Source organism: Bacillus rossius, chromosome 8 (assembly GCF_032445375.1).
Source record: "Bacillus rossius redtenbacheri isolate Brsri chromosome 8, Brsri_v3, whole genome shotgun sequence".
Lineage (NCBI taxonomy): Eukaryota > Metazoa > Arthropoda > Insecta > Phasmatodea > Bacillidae > Bacillus > Bacillus rossius.
The window spans coordinates 18,902,237-18,924,684 of NC_086336.1; the positions used below are offsets into that span (position 1 = coordinate 18,902,237).

General features: G+C 37.7%; 1 protein-coding gene across 4 annotated transcripts in view; it reads right to left on the bottom strand.

The window, feature by feature from the left end:
- Positions 1-22,448, bottom strand: part of LOC134535557 (centaurin-gamma-1A) — a 487,893-nt gene that overhangs the window by 99,213 nt on the left and 366,232 nt on the right. For all 4 annotated transcript variants that reach the window (XM_063374736.1, XM_063374734.1, XM_063374737.1 and 1 more), the window contains exon 3: positions 6,990-7,131. In XM_063374736.1, the coding sequence (XP_063230806.1) occupies positions 6,990-7,131 (142 nt within the window). The remainder of the gene's footprint in view (positions 1-6,989; positions 7,132-22,448) is intronic.

Here is a 22,448-nt window from a genome sequence, read left to right on the forward strand (position 1 = left end):
GGTCCCTATCCCCGCTTCGATAATAAGCGCACACACTCAAAAGTTAAACAAAAAATAATAAAAAGCTTCGCGCCTGCGCAGACCGTGCAACTGAAAGGAGAATCTGATGCATTCTATCAGGCTTGGAAATTCTATACCTCTGTTCAGCTCATGCCCGCCTGATAGTTGAGACCATATAAGTGTTATCACTTTACACGCATTCCTTCTCATTTAATTGTTTTGCTTGTTATAGCTGGCAGCGACGCCCAGAATTGAAGCTATTGTCTGCCATTACTGAATGTATCAGTGCGAAGTCGGGTTGTGCTTGTGCGTTATTCTTATTGTTATCATCTTCAAATTAATTAGTTTTTGAAGTGTAATCGTGATATAATGCCGGTATTGTAGCCATGCCTAAAAAGCAAACGCAATATAAATATAAATGTTTAGAGATTTTGTGTGAAGGGACTGTTAGACATGATAAGTGGGCAGACCTTGCAAGAAAAAGCATTTTTATAAAGTTAAGCACAATTTAGAAATTACGAAGAAAAAAAAATTGAGGTGAAGTGCAGTGATAGTTCTGCGTGGAAACCTTATGTTGAGGGAACATCGACATCTACTGCTATTTATCAACCAGAACGAGAAAGGTAAGTGTAAAATATAATAAGCAATACAAATGTACATATTAATATCAGACACTTATTACGGGGCCCGTCTACATGCCAGAAAATCGCGCTGCAACGTGTTAGAACACGTTTTTATACCGAAACTATGTAAATGTGTGTTCACGCCATTTATCTACGAAAAGAACACACATTTCAAACGACTGCCCTTGCTTAAGGCGCTCGCCTACCTAGCAAGTGAACAGTGTTGCATAGTGTTTAAAATACACGTTTAAACAGAATACTACAGAAAATTTTAGAAATCGGATTCGGTATGAAAAGAACTCAAACTTTAAGCAAGAACTAAAATATATTTTCAAAATGAACTGTACATAGTAAACAATATTTTATTACCCCTGAACATGACCAAAAATGGGTTTTTCAGGCTTCTGTATCTTACTAACTATTCACGGGATGTCTGTGGCACTAATATAGGGGCATGCGCTGGACCTTTCTACAAACTATGCAGAAATAAAATTATTAGGTCACCGCATTGTATGCGACGGACGTAACGTAGGAACAACAAGAAAGGTGGGTGGGGGGAGGGATGGAGAAAGAGAGAGAATTGCACGCGGTATCAATTATCTTTCTTTCCGCCATAAGAGCAGAAGTATTGGAGGTTTGGAAACACCCTATTACGGTTGTGACAATTCTTGGAAGGGGGAAAATGAATGACACTCCCGCCGAGGGAACGCGGCTGCAGCCTAGTTCCAGCACCGACCGCTATCGCCCGCGAAGACTGCTTAGATAGCGAAAGTGTGGAATGCGCTCCCAGGTAGGCGGGTGCCTTAAGTACTTTCAAGACAACACGCATATTAGAAACACCTTTTTTGGGCCACGAGGCGGGCCCCTTCAGGTTATTTTCTAGTGTGTGTGTAAATTCATTATGCAATTATTACATGTTTTTTAGGCCATTAAAATAGGAATTTCTAAATATTCCCAATTGTGCAAAGTATATATATATATACATTTTAGGAATGATGTCACACAAACTGGAGAGGAATATTCAGATATTCTGCAGGGCCAGTCAAACAACTTATCCTGATACTTCTGGCTTACCCTCCATCGTTTTTGATAACACCTACTCTGCTGAGAATTCTCCTGCGACTGATGGTATTCTGTCGATGTCATCCACCACTGACATGTCAAGTGTTCCTGGGCCTTCGCATGGATTTAATGCAGATGAGAAATTTCAAGATCAAATACCTTTCAGCTTGCCCTCTAGCATTCAGCTTGAGTTAACTACAGAAATAATAATGCCGGACACTGATGTGGCATCTGCTGAATTGATTTTCGACGAGAATAACAGTGATCCTTGTAGACTGAGTGAAATCAAACTGACAGCCAGAGACATAGAGTTTGGCTTGAAATTGGAAAATAATTAGTTTGATCCTGAATACGATTTTCCATCAGTCAACAACAGAAAATTCTCAATGAAGTGGCGGAAGTACAAACTTCCTGATTGCACGGTAAAAGATAGAAATTGGTTGGTTTACAGTAAACGGAATGATTCTGCGTATTGTTTGCATTGCCTTCTGCTTGCTCTACCCAACCATCATTCTACTTGGTCATCTGGTAACGGCTATCAAGGATGGCGCACAGGTAATGCACAAAGAGATATTGAGGTTCACGAAACTTCTAAAATCCACTTAGGTTGCCAAATTGCGAGGGTCCAATGGATTGCAGGGAAACATGTTACCAGTACATTTTGTGAAAAAGAGAATGAGAACATTCGACACCAAAGAGAAGTTCTCTCCGTCGTCATTGATTGTTGCAGGTACTTGGTTGAGGAAATGCTAGCATTCAGAAAAAACACTGTAGTTGTAGGAAAGCTGCCGAAGTTGTTTAAACTTCTAGCTAAACACAACCCTGATGCCAGAATGTATCTCGAAAAAATTGAAAATGTAAGGATGAACAAACAAAAACTGGGATCAAATTTTCTAAGCTACAGAAACATATCAGACTTGATTTCCATTATGACTAGCATGGTAACCCAAAGGATAGTTGACAGTATACAGGAAAGTAACAAGTTTTCTGTCATTTTGGATTCAACACAAGATGTCGCTAAGAAAGAAGCAACTACGGTCCTTCTGAGATATGTAGAAAATTCAGGAGTATCTGAAAAACCATGCGAGCGACTAATAAAGGTATTCACATCTGCTGATGTCACTGGAGCAAATCTGAAGTCAAAATTGGTAGACACTTTGAAGGAAGTAGGACTCAACCCCTTAAATATGATTGGTCAAAGTATGGATGGTGCTGGCAATATGAGGGGCAATTTCTCAGGACTTAAAACTTTAATTCAAAATGAGTATGACACTGCCTTCTATGTTTGGTGTACTTCGCACAGATTCGCCCTCGTTCTTGATAAATCAATTGATTTTTGCCCCCAGATTCGAGAATTGTTTTCAGTGCTGCAATAATTATATCGCTTGTTTAACTCTGGGCATAAAAGGCATGATGTTTTTGTTGAGAAAATGGATTTGAGAACAAAGTTGAGCGACAAGAGGAAGCGACTGAAGAGGGTGCAAACAACAAGATGGTCAAACAAAGCCGAAGCAATAAAAGTTATAATATTGTGCTTCGAGGAGATTACGTCAGCTTTATAGGATTTGCAGGACAGCAAAAAATTTGACAGAGAAACCGTGACTCTTGCGAAAGGGCTATTGAGCAAGCTAAACTATTTTAATGTAATCACTGCTTTTCATGTCGCCCAGTCTGTATTCACTGTAATGAATAGCTTTAAGGTGTAGTTATAGATTATGGGACTGTTCAAACAATCATTAACAGTGTTAAGACTAAAATAAAGAACCTCCGAAGTGACAATCATTAACAGTGTTAAGACTAAAATCAAGAACCTCCGAAGTGACGAAGGTTGGTCTAAAGTGTTAAAAAAATCGGAAGATTTTGCGAAAAAACATGACATTCATCCACTTGTACCAGTACCTGGAAGAATAAGGTTTAGGAAGAGGGCAATGGACGAGATTGGAGTTGACGAGCCCATAATAGACCTAAATCGTAGACTTAAAATTGAAATGTATTTTAAGCTCTTAGATTCTCTGCATCGTCAGTTCGAGGATAGATTTTCCGATCATTCCTTAAAAATGGTTATGCAAATGAGCCACTTTTCTCACACAGGAGTTCTTAATGCAGAGAAAGATAATGTTAAATCTGCCACCGCAATGTACAAATAGTGCTAATGGCTGCATCGTTTTAATTACTGATTGCACTCCATTATATATACTGCTCATATTGGCAGACCCATCATACGTCTGTCCCCGGAGCATCTGACAGGTAGATTTAGTCTAGTTAATATGTCCAATATAGCAGATGCTATATCCCTACCTGTTGTGTCTGTTGTGCTGTAAAGACCCAGAAAACTTTCATGTGGTTCAAGATCCGCGTCTACCCAACGAATGCAAATACTTAATTGCTCAATACCACTTATATCGCGGGTACCGTCGCAGATTACGGAAAATATTGGAAGTTCTTGAGAACGAACACTGTTGCAAATACACCTAACAATTTCATTTGCCATCATACTAAGCATCTCATTCTGAATTTCTCCAGAAGTAAATTTCTCTCTCTGTTTGTTAATCCACCCATTCAGATCAGGGACATCCTCTGATCGTAGATTTAATAAGCACTGTAGGTTTCCACTGTCTGACATAATGGCCCCTTATTGCCAAACCTTGCTTCCCTAAAAATCTAATAGAGCTCAATATTTTTTGAAGGCATTCTTTAGCTATTTTCTGTTCTTGGTGTTTAACAGAACTCAGTTGCATTTCGATAGGCTGACTTAATTGACGATAACTTAAAACAGCTTGTTAATGAGAATCAGATTTTTCGTGAGCTCGAAATCTTTCCAGAGCTTTCTTCCAATTCTTGAAACCGTCCGTTGTGAATGAATTCTCAATTTTTTCACAAGTATTTTGTCTGGATTTAAATGGCAATATCGATTGCAGTAGAAACAAATAATACCGTTTACGCTTTGTTCAATACTTAGCCATTTGAAGTCTTTAAACCACGAAATCTGAAACTGCAGGGTTCGTCCTTTTAGGTTTTGAACAGGAAAGTTATATGGCAGTTGAAGTGGTTGATTTGGAAACAAATTCTTATCTGCATCATTTAAAGTAACACTAGAGCCAGCACTTTCAGGAACACGCGCTGAAGTTCGTTCTTCAACATTACTTTCATATTCATTTAATTGTGTACTTGTTGATTCTTCCTCACATTTACGCTTCTTAATTTTAATAACGAAATTATCATGTTTTCATTAATATATATATATATATATATATATATATATAACACCTAAATTCGCGAGTAACTAAAACCACAACCACTCATACAGTTGGAAGCTTCGGAACTGGCATATTGATGTGTGTGTAGGTGTGTGTGTATGAGCGGATTGAAGGGCGTCGGATCATGTTCCTGGAACGTACAGATAACGATAGCAGCATCTCATGTTCTTATTGGCTTTCAAAGTGTCGCCCGCCGAACATAATACTCCTGAGATACGCAGTTATTCTCCTACGTGTTAGGGTTTTTTCGAAGAACGCATTTATAAGAAGAGAAGGAAAAAGACTTACTTTTTCAATCATATGATTTGTGTGTAGATATTAGCTGACACATGATCTACTAATTTATTTCATTAATGTAATCACACGTATTTTATAAAAATTAAAATACTATAAAACTACTGGTTGTACTTGAAAATATTGGGGGGGGGGGGGGGGGACGTGTCCCCCGCGTCCCACCCGCCAGAGACGCCCGTGTCTAGTGTAAACTGAGGATCTGTGAACCCTAGATTTAAACACCTTCCTAAGAAGAGACTGTTGCACGATGCAAATTTTTTGCCAATAGAAATGTAAAAAACAGTAATTGGGTTATAAAGTCTCATAGTACTTTGTATACCTGAGAGTCAAGACAATAAGTGTCTGATATTCCATAACAAGTGCCTTTAAACAATTTGTATATGTCCAATTAATGATTATTATTTAATAATTTAAACAAATATGTATGCCTATTGGTCCACCAGTAGTAAAACCAGCTCACATGACTGTTTACGTCAACTGAATTTGACAGTTCTGTCGGCAGATTGTAAGCCAACGATGGTCTTGTGTGCAATCTATGGTAGTTGCAAGGGAATTCCAAGAATTGTCAATCCATTCACTGAGTCTAGAAACACTGATCCTAACCAACGGTGCAGTAGGTGCGTGTGTGTTTTTTTTATAGAGGTATGAAAAAAATCTGCTTACACACGCACTAGAGCCCGGGATGAAGATTCCCGGACTTGGCCAGGTCTCAAGATGGTACTGACCATGAGTCGCCATGGTTGATGAAACCTGGCTTGTTTGGCTCAGTGAATATGCAACCCGTACTGACTAAAAACATATCCTCTATCACCTGCCTCCTGTTCCCTGTGGGTTCGCCATTAGGCATTACTTCGCGAGGATAAGAGTTCAGCCATAGCTCTTCATTCATATGTTTGAAGTCATCACTTCCTTCCTCTCAGTTGTTCTTCTTCCTCTTATTCTTGTTTCTCTCCTGTTCAGCTTGCCATACGTCCTTCAGAGTTTCCGCTGCGAAGGTGCTGGTTACTTCCCAGGCTGACTCTGACACAAGCATGGCTTTCACCAGGTTTTCGGGCTGAATCCTCCCTCCGAGTGCAGGCTCGTGTAAGCTGCGGGGTGTAGTGTAGCGAGCACACTAAGAATGAATGTTTGGCATCTTTGGAGACTCCTGTGCATGCCGCAACTCTGGGGAATCCTCAAGCTTGAATTTGTGAATTTGAGAATTTGTGAATTTCTTTAGTCATAAATTTCCTTTCTTTTTTTTTCAATTTTGAGATAACTACCACTAAAAATTATTCACAACAAATATAAAATTTATGGAGTCTTCTTCCATACTTAAATATACCTTTTTACATGCATTTGCTAAGCTTATGTCATTCAGTAACACGTGTGATATACATAGAACAGTTTCAAAACTTCCTTGTTTTGTCCTTTAAAATGAGATTAACTTTTTATGCTAATGCAAAAAAAATATTTTCAATACCACATGGTTATTGCAAATAAAATAAGCTCATTTAAGTGTGGAGTATTTAGTTGACACTAATTTTACAGGCAAAACTATGGATTCAGAATCAAAAATGAAAATTAGTTTTGGAAGAGATGTTATATTACTCACATTTCTCCTTAAGTACTTAGATAACTTAACAAATGGTCTACAACTTACACAGTTAAAATCAAATCCCAATGTTAATAAAGTTGTGTAGTGGTATCTGATAAGAGTTAAAACCAAGCAGTGACTAATAAATCAGCTTAAATTAAACAATGATGTACTCACCTTGCGTTCCAACTAAGATAAGCGGTATTTCCGCAGAATTCCGGAAATGCGCCATCTTTGTGTAATAGTTGTAGATTGCATTAAAGCTGGCTTCATTCTCCAGGCTGAACACAAATATTACTGCATCGACCCAAGCAGTGAACTGAAATTGAAAACCATAAGAAGTTTAGATAACAATCAACTAAATAACTTAAGTCATAATGTTTAATAATGAGCAAACGTGTGCATAATCTAACATAATATGCAGTTGTCTTACGCACATCAATGACTAAATAGGTCATAACAGAAGTATGGAAAATATCAAGTAAGGCTGTACAAAATCCACAGTACAAGAATTCACATACAATTGTACTAAAAGTAACTTGTAGAATTACTCAGACATTAACATTATGTGCCTACGCTGTAAAATATATTTTCTCTGGTGGTTTTCACCCACCCGTCACGCTTGTTTGTTAAGAATTTTTCACGTTAATATTCACTTATCCCTGATTGGACGCAACCCGCAACTCGCCTACTCGCCTGCAGTGTAGAGGACCCGCGAAGCTTGTACGCCGCGGGTCAGAACTCGCGCCTGATGTTCAGGCTGCCCGCACCCCTCAGGCGAGCAGAACTAAGAACACTCTCCTCCCTGACGGTAGCGGAGGAAAACCAGCAGCGCCGGCCGAGAGAGCTGCCCACAGCGAAGCTCTACGCCGTATGGACTTCCTCGTCGGATATGGACACTCAAGACAGGCTTTGGTTTAACGCCAGCCCTGACGGGTGTTCCGAGTGCTGCACGAGTGTCAGCGAGCATGAAGCTGAGTGGAGCGAGGCAACTCGTCGGACCGCAGTCACGAGCTAGCAGCGACGAGGCCTGCTGGTCCCTGAGACTGGGAGTCAGCTGCGGCCTGGCCGCGGACCGCCTGCAGTTGGAGCCGACTCAGCCGGAGCGAGTGACGCTCGCCGGAGAACTCGTGGTTGTGTCGTCGGCGCTCGTCGAGTAAAAGACAACACAAAGAAATTTAAAAGTTGAGGTGTAAATTCTGTTTGTAATATAAGCCAGTACGCACTCACGCATTGCCATTAGTTACTGTTGCTGAAAAAAAAAAAATAGTAATGATCTCTTACAGTGGAGCTTTTTAATTCATATCTTTAATGTGCTATGATAATTGATCCCTAATTAATGACTAGCGCCGGCAGTTGGTGAGACATTTCTGGGCTTTTTATTTTTTTAATTGCAAAGATGCCATTGATTTTTTCTTGTTTGTGAAGGCAACATGAACTTTCTTAATAAGTTGAAAATGGTTTTAATACTAAGTTTGTAATATATTTTCTTAACATCTCCTTGTATTTGTGTTCGCAGCTTAATGAAGCTCGACGAAATGACGTCAGCTTACAGAATCAACAAGGGTCAACATGTTGCACTCTAACAGGTGTAACAAATTCATTAACTACTAGGTACCTTGGCACATGATACTAGCGGAACCCGACAGACATCCTGTCTATTTACCTCTATATATCTCAAATTGATGGCTTGTGTGTAATGTAGAATCTATAAAGCGTTTTAGAAAAATTTGTAAAAATGAAAGTTTCATAATCATATGAGATTCTGAATCAAATGAGCATTTACGAAAATTCTAGCAAATAATGATCTACTCTGCTTTTTATTTATTATCAGAAGAAAAATTACCTTTTCCCATTTTCCAATAAACTAATACGTTTTTAATTGTTTGAAAATATCTAATTTCTGTAATTAATGGTAAAATATTGCGAACAATATTAAAATGAAAATTTGAAGAAAAAAACCCTAGCGCGTATCGAACCCGAGCACGCAGATTATCAGTGCATGGACTTTACCACTACACCACGCCGCTAAATAAACAACTGAAGAAAAAAATATTGGTTAAATATATTCCTTCTTAGGTTAAAACTTTAACTGACAATTGCAGCATAGTTACAAGTTATTGCTATGTATTCAAACCCAACAAAGCTTCCAGATAATGTAAAAATCCTAAACTGGACCCGACGTATAAAACGAAACAGATTTTTTTAATATACCTACTTTTATATGAAACTCCCATTTAATCCTATGTTAATGAAGGGGTCACCTGCTACTAGCGCCGTTAGTTCGCAGGCCGCCGTGAGCTTCACTAAGCCTACGTAGAATGAGGATACTTTGCCAGACCGTAGCCCGGGCTGAACACAGGGTGATAGCGCTATACAGCAGTGTATGGACATAGAGAAATGACACACAATTACTGTTTGTATGTCTATGACCTATCTTTTTTTTTACCAATGGCGATCGGTTGAACGGTTTAGAAGTTGATGCGCAGTAGCGCCATCTAGCGGCGAGTTACAAAAAAAGGATACCAAAAAAACTTTCTCCATGAAAAAAACTCCGATTTGTCAGCTTTAATGGCGATCGGTCAAACAGTGTCGGAGTTTATCAACGTCATACATACATACATACATACATACATACATACATACATACATACATACATACATACATAATACCAATATTCAATTTTATATACATAGATAACACTCACATTAGAAAAATACCTATGGCAACAACAATTATTTTTATTTTTTTAAACTTTGCAGTGACTCTATATGTGTGCTTTTTTGTGACCTTTTTATGAATGCTAAGTCATAACTTTTACTATTAATTTATAATATTTACACAATACCTTCCTTTAACCTAAGTAATGTACATGACATCCTATATGTTTAATATTCCACAGTGATCGATAAAAGACTTTCTCATATTCCATGCCACGAAAATGTTTCGAATATTTTTAACTCAATGCAATCCAGCATTGACTAGCTTACAACGAATTTCATAGTATGCCTACTAAAGTAGTTATGAAATTTTTTGACCTACAAACATTAATTTTCATTCCTTGCACTAAAACATGGTCGTATATAAATTTTTCCAGACCAAGTTTTTAAATGACATTAAAATAGTTTTAAATAAATTCAAACGAATTTAATAGTAATAAAGTTATGATTTTTTTTATAATTTCAAACCCTGTTTTTACTGCAATAGTTCGTTTCATCAAAAATTGTTTCAGCCATAAGTTTTAGATAATAATTATAAATTATACAATAAATTAAAACGGGTTAGATATTATACCAACTAAAAAGTAATAATTTATTTTTTCTTTCTGTGAAATAATTAATTCTTACCGTGCACAGTGTCGCACCTGTGTTTTCGTACCATGTGCGTCTCTGCCTGAGGACGGGAGCAGATAGCAGTTCCCGAAACGTCGCTTGTTTCTGTTTTAGAAAACTATTGTGTTTGTTTCGTCTTTTCGTTTTGTCGTGTTTTTGTCTCGTTTCAACTGTTGTGCTGAATTTTTTTGGGTTCAAAATTTTTGTGCTGTCATCATTTGTGGGTTTTTTTTCGTTCTCTTCTGTTTTTGGAAACCTATTGTGTTTGTTTCGTCTTTTCGTTTTGTTGTGTTTTTGTCTCGTTTGTTTGTGCAAAATTTTTTTGGGTTCAATATTTTTGTGCTGTCATCATTTGTGGGGTTTTTTCCGTTCTGTTAGTCCATTTTTCTTTGTTTTTCTTTGTTTGTTTACCATATTACTGTTATGGAATATTATGTGGCGTTTATATCCCGTCGATAACAGCAATTTTTTGCTTAATTTGTGTTTTTGTCTTTTGTGTTTTTGTAGTTTTCTTCTACAGATAGACACGTGCTTAGCAATGGCGTATGTCCAAAAGCTTACATAAAGTCATGCACTCCCATTGCACACATCTTTCAAAGATAATATTGTCGCGGGTTGAAATTTTGCAGGGTTGTTGAAATCAAATTTAGGGACTTTACTGACGGGACTCTGGGCTGGCTGCTCTGTTCACTCGTCAGCGCAAGTGGCGTGACCATGTAATTGGGGCACGGGGCCGGCGCGGCGCGCTGCGGGCTTGCAGAATTTTGTTTGTTTGTTTGGCCGCGCGCTGGCGCAGCCACGGGCCGCAGTTACTGGGGCGCGCTGTCGTAACAAGCCGCGCGGTGTGGCCTGCACATTGGGGTAGAGGGGGGGTAGTCTTCCCAGATGTTCTAGTTAGTTGTTTAGTAAATTTGACTTCAATAACGAGCTTTTGTTATGGTAGGCGCGGCAGGGCGCGCGAATTGAAGCGCAAGTGAGTGGTGACTCGGGGCTCACTCAGGCGGAGGCTATGCGTCTCACCTGTGGTCACGAGTTGTTAGTTCGTTCGTGATGTAGGAATTCAAGCTTTCGGGCGGAAGCTATGGCCGACGCCAGAGGCCACGAGTCGTTTAATTTAAGTTAGGTCATAATGTAGTCATCTTCAAGCTTTCGGGCGGAGGCAATGGCCCTTGTCACTAGTCGTTTAGTTATAATTTTTTAAAATGTAATGTTCGTTCGGATTTTAAGGGCAGGAGAGGCCCCTACGTTAGTTTTAAGTAATCGATCAAGAAAGGCTTTTCGGAAAATGTGAGTATGGACTTATCTTTGTTTTAATTTTAAGTATTAATTATGATTTGAGGTATTCGGAAGGACTAGGGAAGTGTTTAGTGAAGTTCTCTCATTCTCTCTCTTGTAAGGTCGTTCAATCGTTAAGGAAGTAAAGAGATTATTGTTTTAAATTGTAATCCCGCTATTTAAATGTTCTTTAAAATGATGTTGAGTATTTGACTTTAAGAATAAAATAATTTTAATTAAGTATTATGTTATTTTGCAAAATCTCCTTAGTTCAGCTCTCACCAGACATCCTGTACGGGATGACGAACCTATGATCCTAGGTACAGTAAAGTATTTTATGAAGTTAAGACTAGTTGATGCCAAGCGAGTTGTTTCTATGTAAAGAGCTACGATTCTCGCCCCCCCCCCCTCTGAAGGTGGATCGTGACAGAAATGGTAGAGTTCGCCGGATAGGTTCTATTTCTGGAGAGAGAGAGAGGTAGATTTTTATGTTTATTATTAAGTTAGTTTCAGCTTCTGATAGCAGGTTATTAAGAGTTTACTTGAGGAGAGGATTACGGAATTTTAGTCTATAGTGGAGGAAGTCTTTGAGATTTTTTTTTTGACGTAACAGATGTTTATTTGAGGATACTTGTAAGGATAAAGTTTATAGTGATAAGTTGTTTTAAGTCGTTGAATTTATTGTAGATTTATATCGGGGATTATTACGTGAGGAGAATACGTTATAAGTTAAATGCTTATTAGAGATAATGCAAGTGGTTTAATTTAATTGAAGTTCATTTTAAGATTGTAGGTTAAGAGAATTATAATTTAAAATAAAGTTTTTTGTCGTAAATAGGAATTATTTTCAAGAGAAGTTTGTTTTGTTTTCGTGCGCGTAGGAGACGAGACGTACGAATTAAATCAGTCGAGGAAAGGATAAACGTTAGAAAGGAATTAAAGAGAAAACGAGAGTTTATGTAAAAGAGAGTTATAGAATTTATAGTGATGTTTTGTTTTAATTAGAAAAATGTTGAGAGTTGTTTCAGAACGACACGTCAGTGGACGTGGCAGAATGAACACGTGACGGGGAGGTGCTGAGACCTAGCGGAGAACGGAGGAACCGCAAGCGAGGGTTGGCGCACCTGATGGAATTCGGTGACGTCACGGGCTCATACGGAGACGTGGACAGGCCGTGACCTTGTTTTGATCAGCTGTACGGTAACTTAACGATAAGAAAATAGACTATTGGTTAAATAAATTTAAATTTAAGTGTGTTTTAGGAGAAGAGGAACTTTCAGTATGTAAGTAATTTAATTTAAGAAGTGTATGATGTATAGGCTAGAAGTGTTTCGTTGTAAGTTGTTTATGTTTTTGTTAGTTAAATTCTACCTCGGTTTTAAAAATATTTTTTTGGGATTTGTAAACATTATTAAGGAGGTACACTATAAAATCGATAAGCATTGAGAAAACTGGGAAGGCTAGATTTTGTGTGTAGAGGGAATTTACTCCAAAAGAACAGAGAGACAAAATTAATGTTTTCATTAGGGCGAGGGACCCTAAGGTGAGGCGTTGTGTCCCTGGGAAGAAAGGGAATTGTAGCGCAGACCATAGGAGATGGGCTGACTACGGAATTAAGGGTCAGGAGAATCCTGAGAGTTGTGAGTAGTTTGGGGCAGGAGTTCCCCATGGTAGTACCGAAGTGGCTATCCTGTATGGGATAGGGTACCATTTCAATGAAGTTTGTTGGTGGGGTTAGAGCCCCCTGTGTAGTGGGCCTATAGCAGATAGGCACTACAGTGAAATTTTTGGTTATTTTGTGAGGTAAATTCCATGGAGGTTAAGTAAGATTGGATTCAGTTAGGAAGGAGGGAAATGAGAAACATTGCTGTAGAGAGTTAGTGTACTTTCCTAATGTGAAATTGAATTTTACTAAATTAATTTAGGAGAAAGTTTTGTTCGGTAAATAAATAATAATGGAAGATAGCTAGATAATTAATTAATTTTTTTTGAGTAAGGTGTTTTAAGTAATGAAATAAAATAAGGTGAAGTAATTTGAATAATTGGGGAGGAGTTTCTTTAAGAGTTTAGATAATTGTTTTTGAATTTATTGAGATATTCAGCCAGTGAAGTTTGAGTGTGAGAGATACAGTGAGATTTTAAGGAAATCGGTTGTTTATTAATTAGGACAAATGAGATTTTATGATTAAGAGTCAGTAAGCATAGTTAAAATTTACGACATGATATTTGTTGACAGTTTACAGTTATTAAGGAGAAAACAGAGTAATCTATTTATTTTTATTTTAAGGGTTTGAAGATAAGATTATGAATTTTTTTTTTTGAAAGTTTCTTGGGCATGTTTGAATAATTTTTATTTGGATTTTAAGAAATTACAGAGAAAATTTAATTGATTTACATTAGTTTGGAAGTATGGAGGTTTAGTGTTCGATTAGCCCTAACTTGATGGTCGGATCCCAAAAGAATGCCGTAAAACCGATAGCCAATTGAGAGGAATGCGGTAGGCGCTTGTGTAGAGGGGTTGTGGGAAAACTCCTTGGGACTGATGGCAGATCAGGGGCCCTAAATAGTGTGTGATGCTGTAAAACCAGTGCAGGGAAAGCCTGGTATGCTTAAATTTTTGGGCACAGGTTAGGTAAACCTGGGGTTCCATGGGATTTAGTCATGTTAGCTGCTGTGAGACATTAAGATTTCCAGGCTCCATAGTAAATTCAATGTAAATTTTTGTTTTCTTAAAATAATAAATTTGTTTTTAATTTTTTTGAGATATTTGATTTGTAACAGTGAATACAGACCCCGAGGAATAAGAGTTGTCATGCTGTGAGAGGAGAAGGTGGTAGGCCTAAAAGGGTACAGGCACCACAGAGGTTATGTGCATTGCATAATTTAAATATAAGGAAACTTGAGAATTTGAAATTTTGTTGTTGGTTTGTACACCCATAAGAAGAGTATAGGCAGAATTTTTATTGTTATGAGATGTCTAATTTAATTGAAAAGAAGAAAGTTTAAAGATGCAAGGTAACATTATTATTGTAATAATTGAAAGAGATTAAGAGGTAGAGAGAAATAGGCAGTTTTTGTTTGTAAGTACTAAAGTTTACAAATAGAAATTTAGTAACTAAGAATGAATAATAAGTTAAGTCTAGTGTAAAAGTTTTTTTTAAGTTTGTTAAGTTAAGAGTCACAAGTAAATTTTTTTTTTAGAGAGAATGTCTTTGATAGGAAGTATTAGAAACTTATGGGAATTTTAGGGTAACATAAATAATGTAGGTAATGAATAATAAATAGATGGTAGGTCTTAAGTTAAGATTAACATTTGAAGCAGAATTTAATTAAGAAGAAGGAAAATAAATAGGCCTAATGAAAAGAACAAAAAAGGATTTTATGGTAAAGCATTTTTTTTAAGTAATAAACAATGAATAATAATGTTGTTTCAGGGTAATGTGTACTAATAATACAATTTTTTTTTAGGACCAAAGAACAGGAATTATGTAATTTAAATTAACATGTATTTTTGAAACTGTTACAGATTCCTTAAGATGAGCTGAGCAGCAGTCCAGTTTACAAGATGACAAGAGTTCGAGAGACAAGATACAAGATCACTGAAACAAGAGCCAAGACTGAAGATTCAAGAGAAGAGAAAGCTGGCAGCCATGGACTTACAAGTGGAGATTAATAAGGTCATGTAAAGTTTTATTTTTTTTTATGGAAGACAGTAACTGGAGTTTTTTTTTGTTATAAACATTATTTACAGAACTTTTTAGGTTATAGTAATGTAATGGAACTAGTGAGTTGTGGTAGCTGTCAAAAAGAACTAATACCTTAAGTTTAATTTTTAAAGTTAATTTTCTTAATTTACAGAGGGATTAGTAGTTTTTTTTAAACCTTATTTAGGTTGGAATTTAAATACAATAGCTTATTATAAATGTGTACGAACAGTTCAAGTTCACAGTACTGATAGGTAGGTCAGATGATCTTATTGATTTTGATGATTTGTTGTTTTGAGTTGATTTTTAAGTGTTGTGAATTAGACAATGAAATAGTTCTGAAAACTTAAATTATTTCAAGCTAAGAAATAGTAAAGTTAATTGTAACTCAAAGGACACCAGAATTTAATTTTTTTTTGAATTAGTAATGTTTGAAAATTTTATACTTTACAAGAAAGGTTATAAACAAACAGATCGGATGGAACAAGGATGCAGTAAATCACAATTTCATTTAGAATTATTGATTAGCTTTTGAGGTTATGAAGTAAAAGTAATTATAGTTTAAAAGTTTGAATAAAAAAAAATGTTTTTTTTTATTTGTTTGAAATAGAAAGTTTAAAAGTTAATTAGTCATGATCTAGGTGGGTGATGGGGTGGGAATTGGCCACTCTTTTTCCCTATAACCTCCCTAACATGGCCTTCTATTACAACTAACAGAAATAAAGAAGAAGAAAAATGAAGAATTATTAGTTAGAATGTTTCTTTCATGAAGATACCTGATGAACTTTTACTGTTTGGAAGAATAGAAGCAAGGTTAGTCAGATATTTTTACTCAGAAGAAGAAGAAGATAAAGCAGTTTTATGACTCGACAAGCCAGAGATTGGTGTTTCCCCTCTGCGCTTCTATTGACTACGTTGTTTACTCTCATGGGATAGCTGGTTCGGCACCATGGAGAGAGATTGGTGGGCATTGTGGTTGCCCCCAGAAGAAAAGAAGAGTAGAAAGGTTATGGGTGGGTCATGTGAACTGACCTTCAACCCAGGTACTTCGTGGGGACTATTTGCTGTATAGAGAAGATCAAGACTCAAGAGTTAGGGAAAATCATTTGAGGTCATGTTTCCCTTCCTTAAGTTTTTCCTATCAAATTATTTGCCTGATTAGATTATGCTAAGGGTGGGATACTTTATGTTAGCAGTTGAATTAATTAATTTTATTTTTTTTGTGTGTTTACATCCTTGCCCATCGATTGCAGTTTAGTAGTTAGTTTTGTATTTGTCAGGCGTGATGGTAATGCCTGTTGATGATGTTTCAGAATTGTAATCTGTTCGTGATGAGGATGGCACAACTCCGAAGCAGATGTGGGGAGAAGTTGTGAGCTGCCCTGGAAGCCAGTCCAGTAGCTGTTGGAGTTGAGTGGTGTTTGCTGATGGCCAGCCCAGGGAGCTACTCTTCTCGACAACACTGACTTCGAGGAGTTGCACCAACCTTCACGAGATAAGAGTTTAATTAATTGAAACACTGTAAGGACACTTAATTTTTTTTGAAGAACGAAAGAAGTATGGTAATAAACGGAAACTGAAAAAAAAAAAAAATAATAATTATCAAGAATTTGCACATTGTTTAACGAATACTGAGAAACTAAGAACAGTAATTTAATTTGTAAAGAGAGCTTCACTAACAGAACAATTTTTTTAGAATTGAGAACTCGAGCCTCTGAAGGTTCCTGTGAGAACAAACCAGATAAAAGTTTTACATTTAATTTTATGAATACTTGTTGTTTTAAAATAAATCTTATGCAGAATCTAGATGTATGTTCAGACAGCAAGGAACTAAGAAAATTATTATTTTTGTGAAATGAGGAATTTATAGTTATGGTTTAATGGAAAAAGACAATTTGTAATTTTGAGGTAGCTCGATGGGGCTCGAGCTCTGTGAGGGGAGGGTTATGTCGCGGGTTGAAATTTTGCAGGGTTGTTGAAATCAAATTTAGGGACTTTACTGACGGGACTCTGGGCTGGCTGCTCTGTTCACTCGTCAGCGCAAGTGGCGTGACCATGTAATTGGGGCACGGGGCCGGCGCGGCGCGCTGCGGGCTTGCAGAATTTTGTTTGTTTGTTTGGCCGCGCGCTGGCGCAGCCACGGGCCGCAGTTACTGGGGCGCGCTGTCGTAACAAGCCGCGCGGTGTGGCCTGCACATTGGGGTAGAGGGGGGGTAGTCTTCCCAGATGTTCTAGTTAGTTGTTTAGTAAATTTGACTTCAATAACGAGCTTTTGTTATGGTAGGCGCGGCAGGGCGCGCGAATTGAAGCGCAAGTGAGTGGTGACTCGGGGCTCACTCAGGCGGAGGCTATGCGTCTCACCTGTGGTCACGAGTTGTTAGTTCGTTCGTGATGTAGGAATTCAAGCTTTCGGGCGGAAGCTATGGCCGACGCCAGAGGCCACGAGTCGTTTAATTTAAGTTAGGTCATAATGTAGTCATCTTCAAGCTTTCGGGCGGAGGCAATGGCCCTTGTCACTAGTCGTTTAGTTATAATTTTTTAAAATGTAATGTTCGTTCGGATTTTAAGGGCAGGAGAGGCCCCTACGTTAGTTTTAAGTAATCGATCAAGAAAGGCTTTTCGGAAAATGTGAGTATGGACTTATCTTTGTTTTAATTTTAAGTATTAATTATGATTTGAGGTATTCGGAAGGACTAGGGAAGTGTTTAGTGAAGTTCTCTCATTCTCTCTCTTGTAAGGTCGTTCAATCGTTAAGGAAGTAAAGAGATTATTGTTTTAAATTGTAATCCCGCTATTTAAATGTTCTTTAAAATGATGTTGAGTATTTGACTTTAAGAATAAAATAATTTTAATTAAGTATTATGTTATTTTGCAAAATCTCCTTAGTTCAGCTCTCACCAGACATCCTGTACGGGATGACGAACCTATGATCCTAGGTACAGTAAAGTATTTTATGAAGTTAAGACTAGTTGATGCCAAGCGAGTTGTTTCTATGTAAAGAGCTACGATTCTCGCCCCCCCCCCTCTGAAGGTGGATCGTGACAATATGTTTGGTAGTATCAAAAATATATTTAACTGGGATTAATGGACCATGAAAAAATATATATATAATAATTTTCCCGAAATCGCGCCATGGTAACGACTACAATAGGTAGTCTTTCATAGACATCTACTTACAATTGAGTGTTGTTAAATATCTTGCAAAATTTAAAAACAAATCCACGCTCAGGTCATAAAATTAATTTTGAATTAAACACATAATTGCAAACGCTCAAGATGTTATAATAACAAGGCATGCTCAATTTTTGTGTCCCCAATCAACATTTCTACCAAAAAACTGTGGCACATTCTTCTTGCAAATTATTCCTTTGTTTGAAAAGACATTCTTCCGTTAACTTAATAAATATTTCTCGGGCACGTTTGATATTAACACCTTAAGTTTATATTTTACAAGCCACCTTGGTTATTTAATTTGTCTTGTCATTATTATACAATAAATTTTCCTGTAAAATCATTAACGAAAGTTCTCTCGCATTTCGTGTGTCTCAAAATTTCTCACCATATATTTATTTATATGATCTAATAGCAATAAAAAATCACACACGCGATGTTATCAGTTGTGTAACCTTTTACAGCTCGAAAATATCGTTTAATAAACGTCCGACGTCAGAAAATTTGTGACTGAACAACAAACGTGAGAGAGCTATGGAAATAAATTTACAGGAAAATCCCATAATTAAGAGCAATGACGAGAAAATCAATAACCAACCAGACCTTAAATGGACATAAATTAAGAAGTCTGGTGCCTTAGGAAGTCATTAGCAAAATAGGTCTCTTAAGTGTTTTGGATAATAAATCAAAGTTTCCACACAATTCAGCTCACTGATAACATGTATTCTCTATCACACTGCTTGTGATTTACCATCTTTACTGCTATGATTCGAAAGAGACGGAACGCACGCAACAAACACATGTGTTTATGAAGGCAACGGCTAATGGTAAGGCACTAACCCCTGCAAATTGCTTGAGTGATTTAGGGGAACTGAGGGAAAACCCTAATCGGAATGGCTGGTTCGAAAATCCGAAACCAGGTCTAATATACTTCTTACACGCGACTATTCTTCGCAATTTCTCAATTTCCCCCCAAGAAGGGGTGCCAGACCTGTTGCATCCGGCCCAGATATACCACGGCCTTTTTCACCCCATCATCATGCGAGCCACATCTGTTACAGCCCTGACCAGCCTGTTACACCTATTCATGACATGACCAGCAATTATAATACCTGTGTACGATATGAACAGTCATTCTAAAACTGTCCCAAACCTGCCCAGATGTACCACTATCCCCACTATTCCCATTACCACGCGAGCCACGCCTGCTCATGACATGTCCAATGGTTCCAGAACTAGCAGGCCAGGAGACTCGGCCAGACGGGACAAGGGACGCGCTGGGGAGGGCTGGCACGCTCGCACAATCGATATTGCCGGATCGACCGCGGGAGGTCGCCAGTCGATCCCCGCCGCGACACGTGGCTCCGTGCTTCTGGGTCACCAGTGGCAAAACCACGCTCACCTCATTCTACAACATACTCACCACCCCTGTCACCAACGAGAAGCCTAAGATGTACATCAAGTTCTGTCCCTGCCCGAACACGCCCGAATATTCACCTTCGGCCAACCTCGGGATTGGTTTTATTTTTGCGCAGGAAAAATTAATTCAAATATTAAAAGTGGTCGGTTAGGTTAGCAACATTAAAACACTTTAAAACACTATGGACGGTTAGTTAGGTATGAAATAAACAGAGAAATATAAATATATATAAATAAACCCGAGGTTGGCCGAAGGTGAATATTCGGGCGTGTTCGGGCAAGGACAGAACTTGATGAACATCATAGGGTTCCCTTCACCAACACATTTTGTATTTTTATAGTAAACATGTCAAACTTCAATAACAACTGTAAGAGTTCCTAAGCAAAATAATAAGTTTTCAACGAGTAACCATGCTTTGACAAGGTGAAAAATACAATGATATCGTTTACCTTGAATAAAAATTTGTTAATTTGGCTGATATTATGAATGAATAAGGGAGTCAGTCGCCCCGGTGCTGCTACAATCTGGCACCCTCGTCACTACGTTCCGCGCACACCTGGGGACATAAATTATGATCATCTTGCCCAGTGAATTAATTGCCAAGCTTCAAATTTTGGTGAGGCCGGGTGAATGAAGGGTTGCGGTGGTGTCAAATACCTCCCAGTTAGATGGAGGGTCCAACATTTTCGAATAATAGCCAATTAAAAGGCCATTTTAACACATTTATGACGTCTCAGAACGTCACTATCAAAACTATGGTTATTTTCAATACTAGCCTACTAATGTTTCAAAAAATTACTCGCAGTATAGTAGCACTAAACACGTGCAATAATACTGTTTTACAAAACCAAACCTTCAAGGGTCAAGCGTGGACCGGAATAGATTACTTTGATGTTCTCCCTCCGGTTTTTAATTAACGCTATGCATGATATGAGAGGGGAGGGATGATTACCTCCATTCCCCTCCCACATGACCGCCACTGCTCTTTTCACTAGTATTTATATATAAAAAATTATTTCATAGGTGTTTTCAACTTAAAAACCATTACACGAAAAAAACGAAATTAAGACCTCGGTTCATGGTCGACATTGGGAAAAAAAACCATCGAAGTTAGTATTGATCAACTGTTAATTATTCGTATCAATTGTTCATTGTGTATCAATTGGCATAAATAGTGTGTATCAATTCTTAATTGTCGATATTAATCAACCATTATTTACATCTCGACAAATTAGTCTAATTCTATTAAATGCAATTTCAATATTTAGTGTACAGTGTATAGCTAGAAATATTCCTGTAATGATTTTAATAATTTAAACATAATCCTAGTAAGGATCCAAAATTTCGTCACGATGAAAGATTAATAGGTATAGGTAGGTCAATGAACGAATTACTTATGATTGTTATAATTGGGTCATGTTTTAGAATTGCTTTATTAATTAGTTAAATACCCTGCTCCGCATGTCGCACAGCCCTGGCGATCTCTCGCCGGCGCACAGTGGAGTATTTGTACCGAAATCCTGGCCAAAAATATATTTTTTGATTATTTGAAGTCAAACAGTTTAGACGACTTTTTGTGAACTATTTTTGCAATAAAACACTTAAATGAAGCTCTTGTGCACCAAAGAACAACTGGATTCAGCAATAAAATAAAAGCAAAGCCTATTAAGTGGAAAGCTATTCACATTGCTGATTCATTTTACATTTACTTCTGTATTCATACCAGTCTTTATAGATGATAAGTTATTTACAAAAATGAGTTCAGTTTATTCTCAGCCTTCATTGTAATTTCTTGTGTCTGTACGATGAACGCGCGCTGTGTTAATCCGAGTCTTCGGAGCTACAGCTACGGTTCTCCTCTGCTTCCTCGTAATTACATTCAGCTTCTTCATCGCACCCATTTTCGCTTCTTTTGGTAGAACGAATTTCAGCCATCTCTGGCAGAAGAAGCTCCAGAGTCTCGCTGCTATATGGCTTAGTTGTTTTCCTTCGCCTCTGTGTAGAGCAGCTCAAAAAAGGATCACTGGTTAACAGCAGCCTATTGAGGACATCTCTGTTGCACACTTCTCTGCTAAATTTTCGGGAATACTTCGTCCTGTACATCCGGAAATGTTTGTTCCTAGCCTCAGCAGCTTCTTCTGATAGCTGGCCTATAGGCAGAATAGCTTCTTTAATAACTGCAGCTCCGTGAATCAATACTTTGTGCATTGTTGGACTCATGGGATGCCAACTATAGAGGCTCACATATATCTTGGCTGTTTCATAAGCATACTTATGAAATTTCGTCTCATCAATATGGTGCCCACTTGAAATAGCTTCCAATATTACTTTTAATCTTTTAATAAGTTCAACATTCACGCCAGTAATTCGTGATGCAGTGTCTGGTTCTGCAAAGAAGCGTCTTGATGTGTTCCCATCATTCGTAGTTCCAAATCCTTGCTTTGGAACATCAACCAATAATCCAAGTTCGTCTTTAAGCATTTTTTGAATGTTCTTTTTAGTATCCGCAACAATTCTCTTCTGTTCTTTACTTCTTGCTTGCCAAATGCTAATTGGTATTCTGTATGACAAACGCAAAATTGATTCCAAAAACCTGATCCGTGTGTGCAGAGGGGACAGTCCAAACGTTAAAGTATTGGGGTTTTCTGTGAAATCCTTACATAATTTATTAAAATCTTTTGATGTAGATCCACAGATGTAACACCTCATTGTCGATGTCGTGCCAGTTGCAGC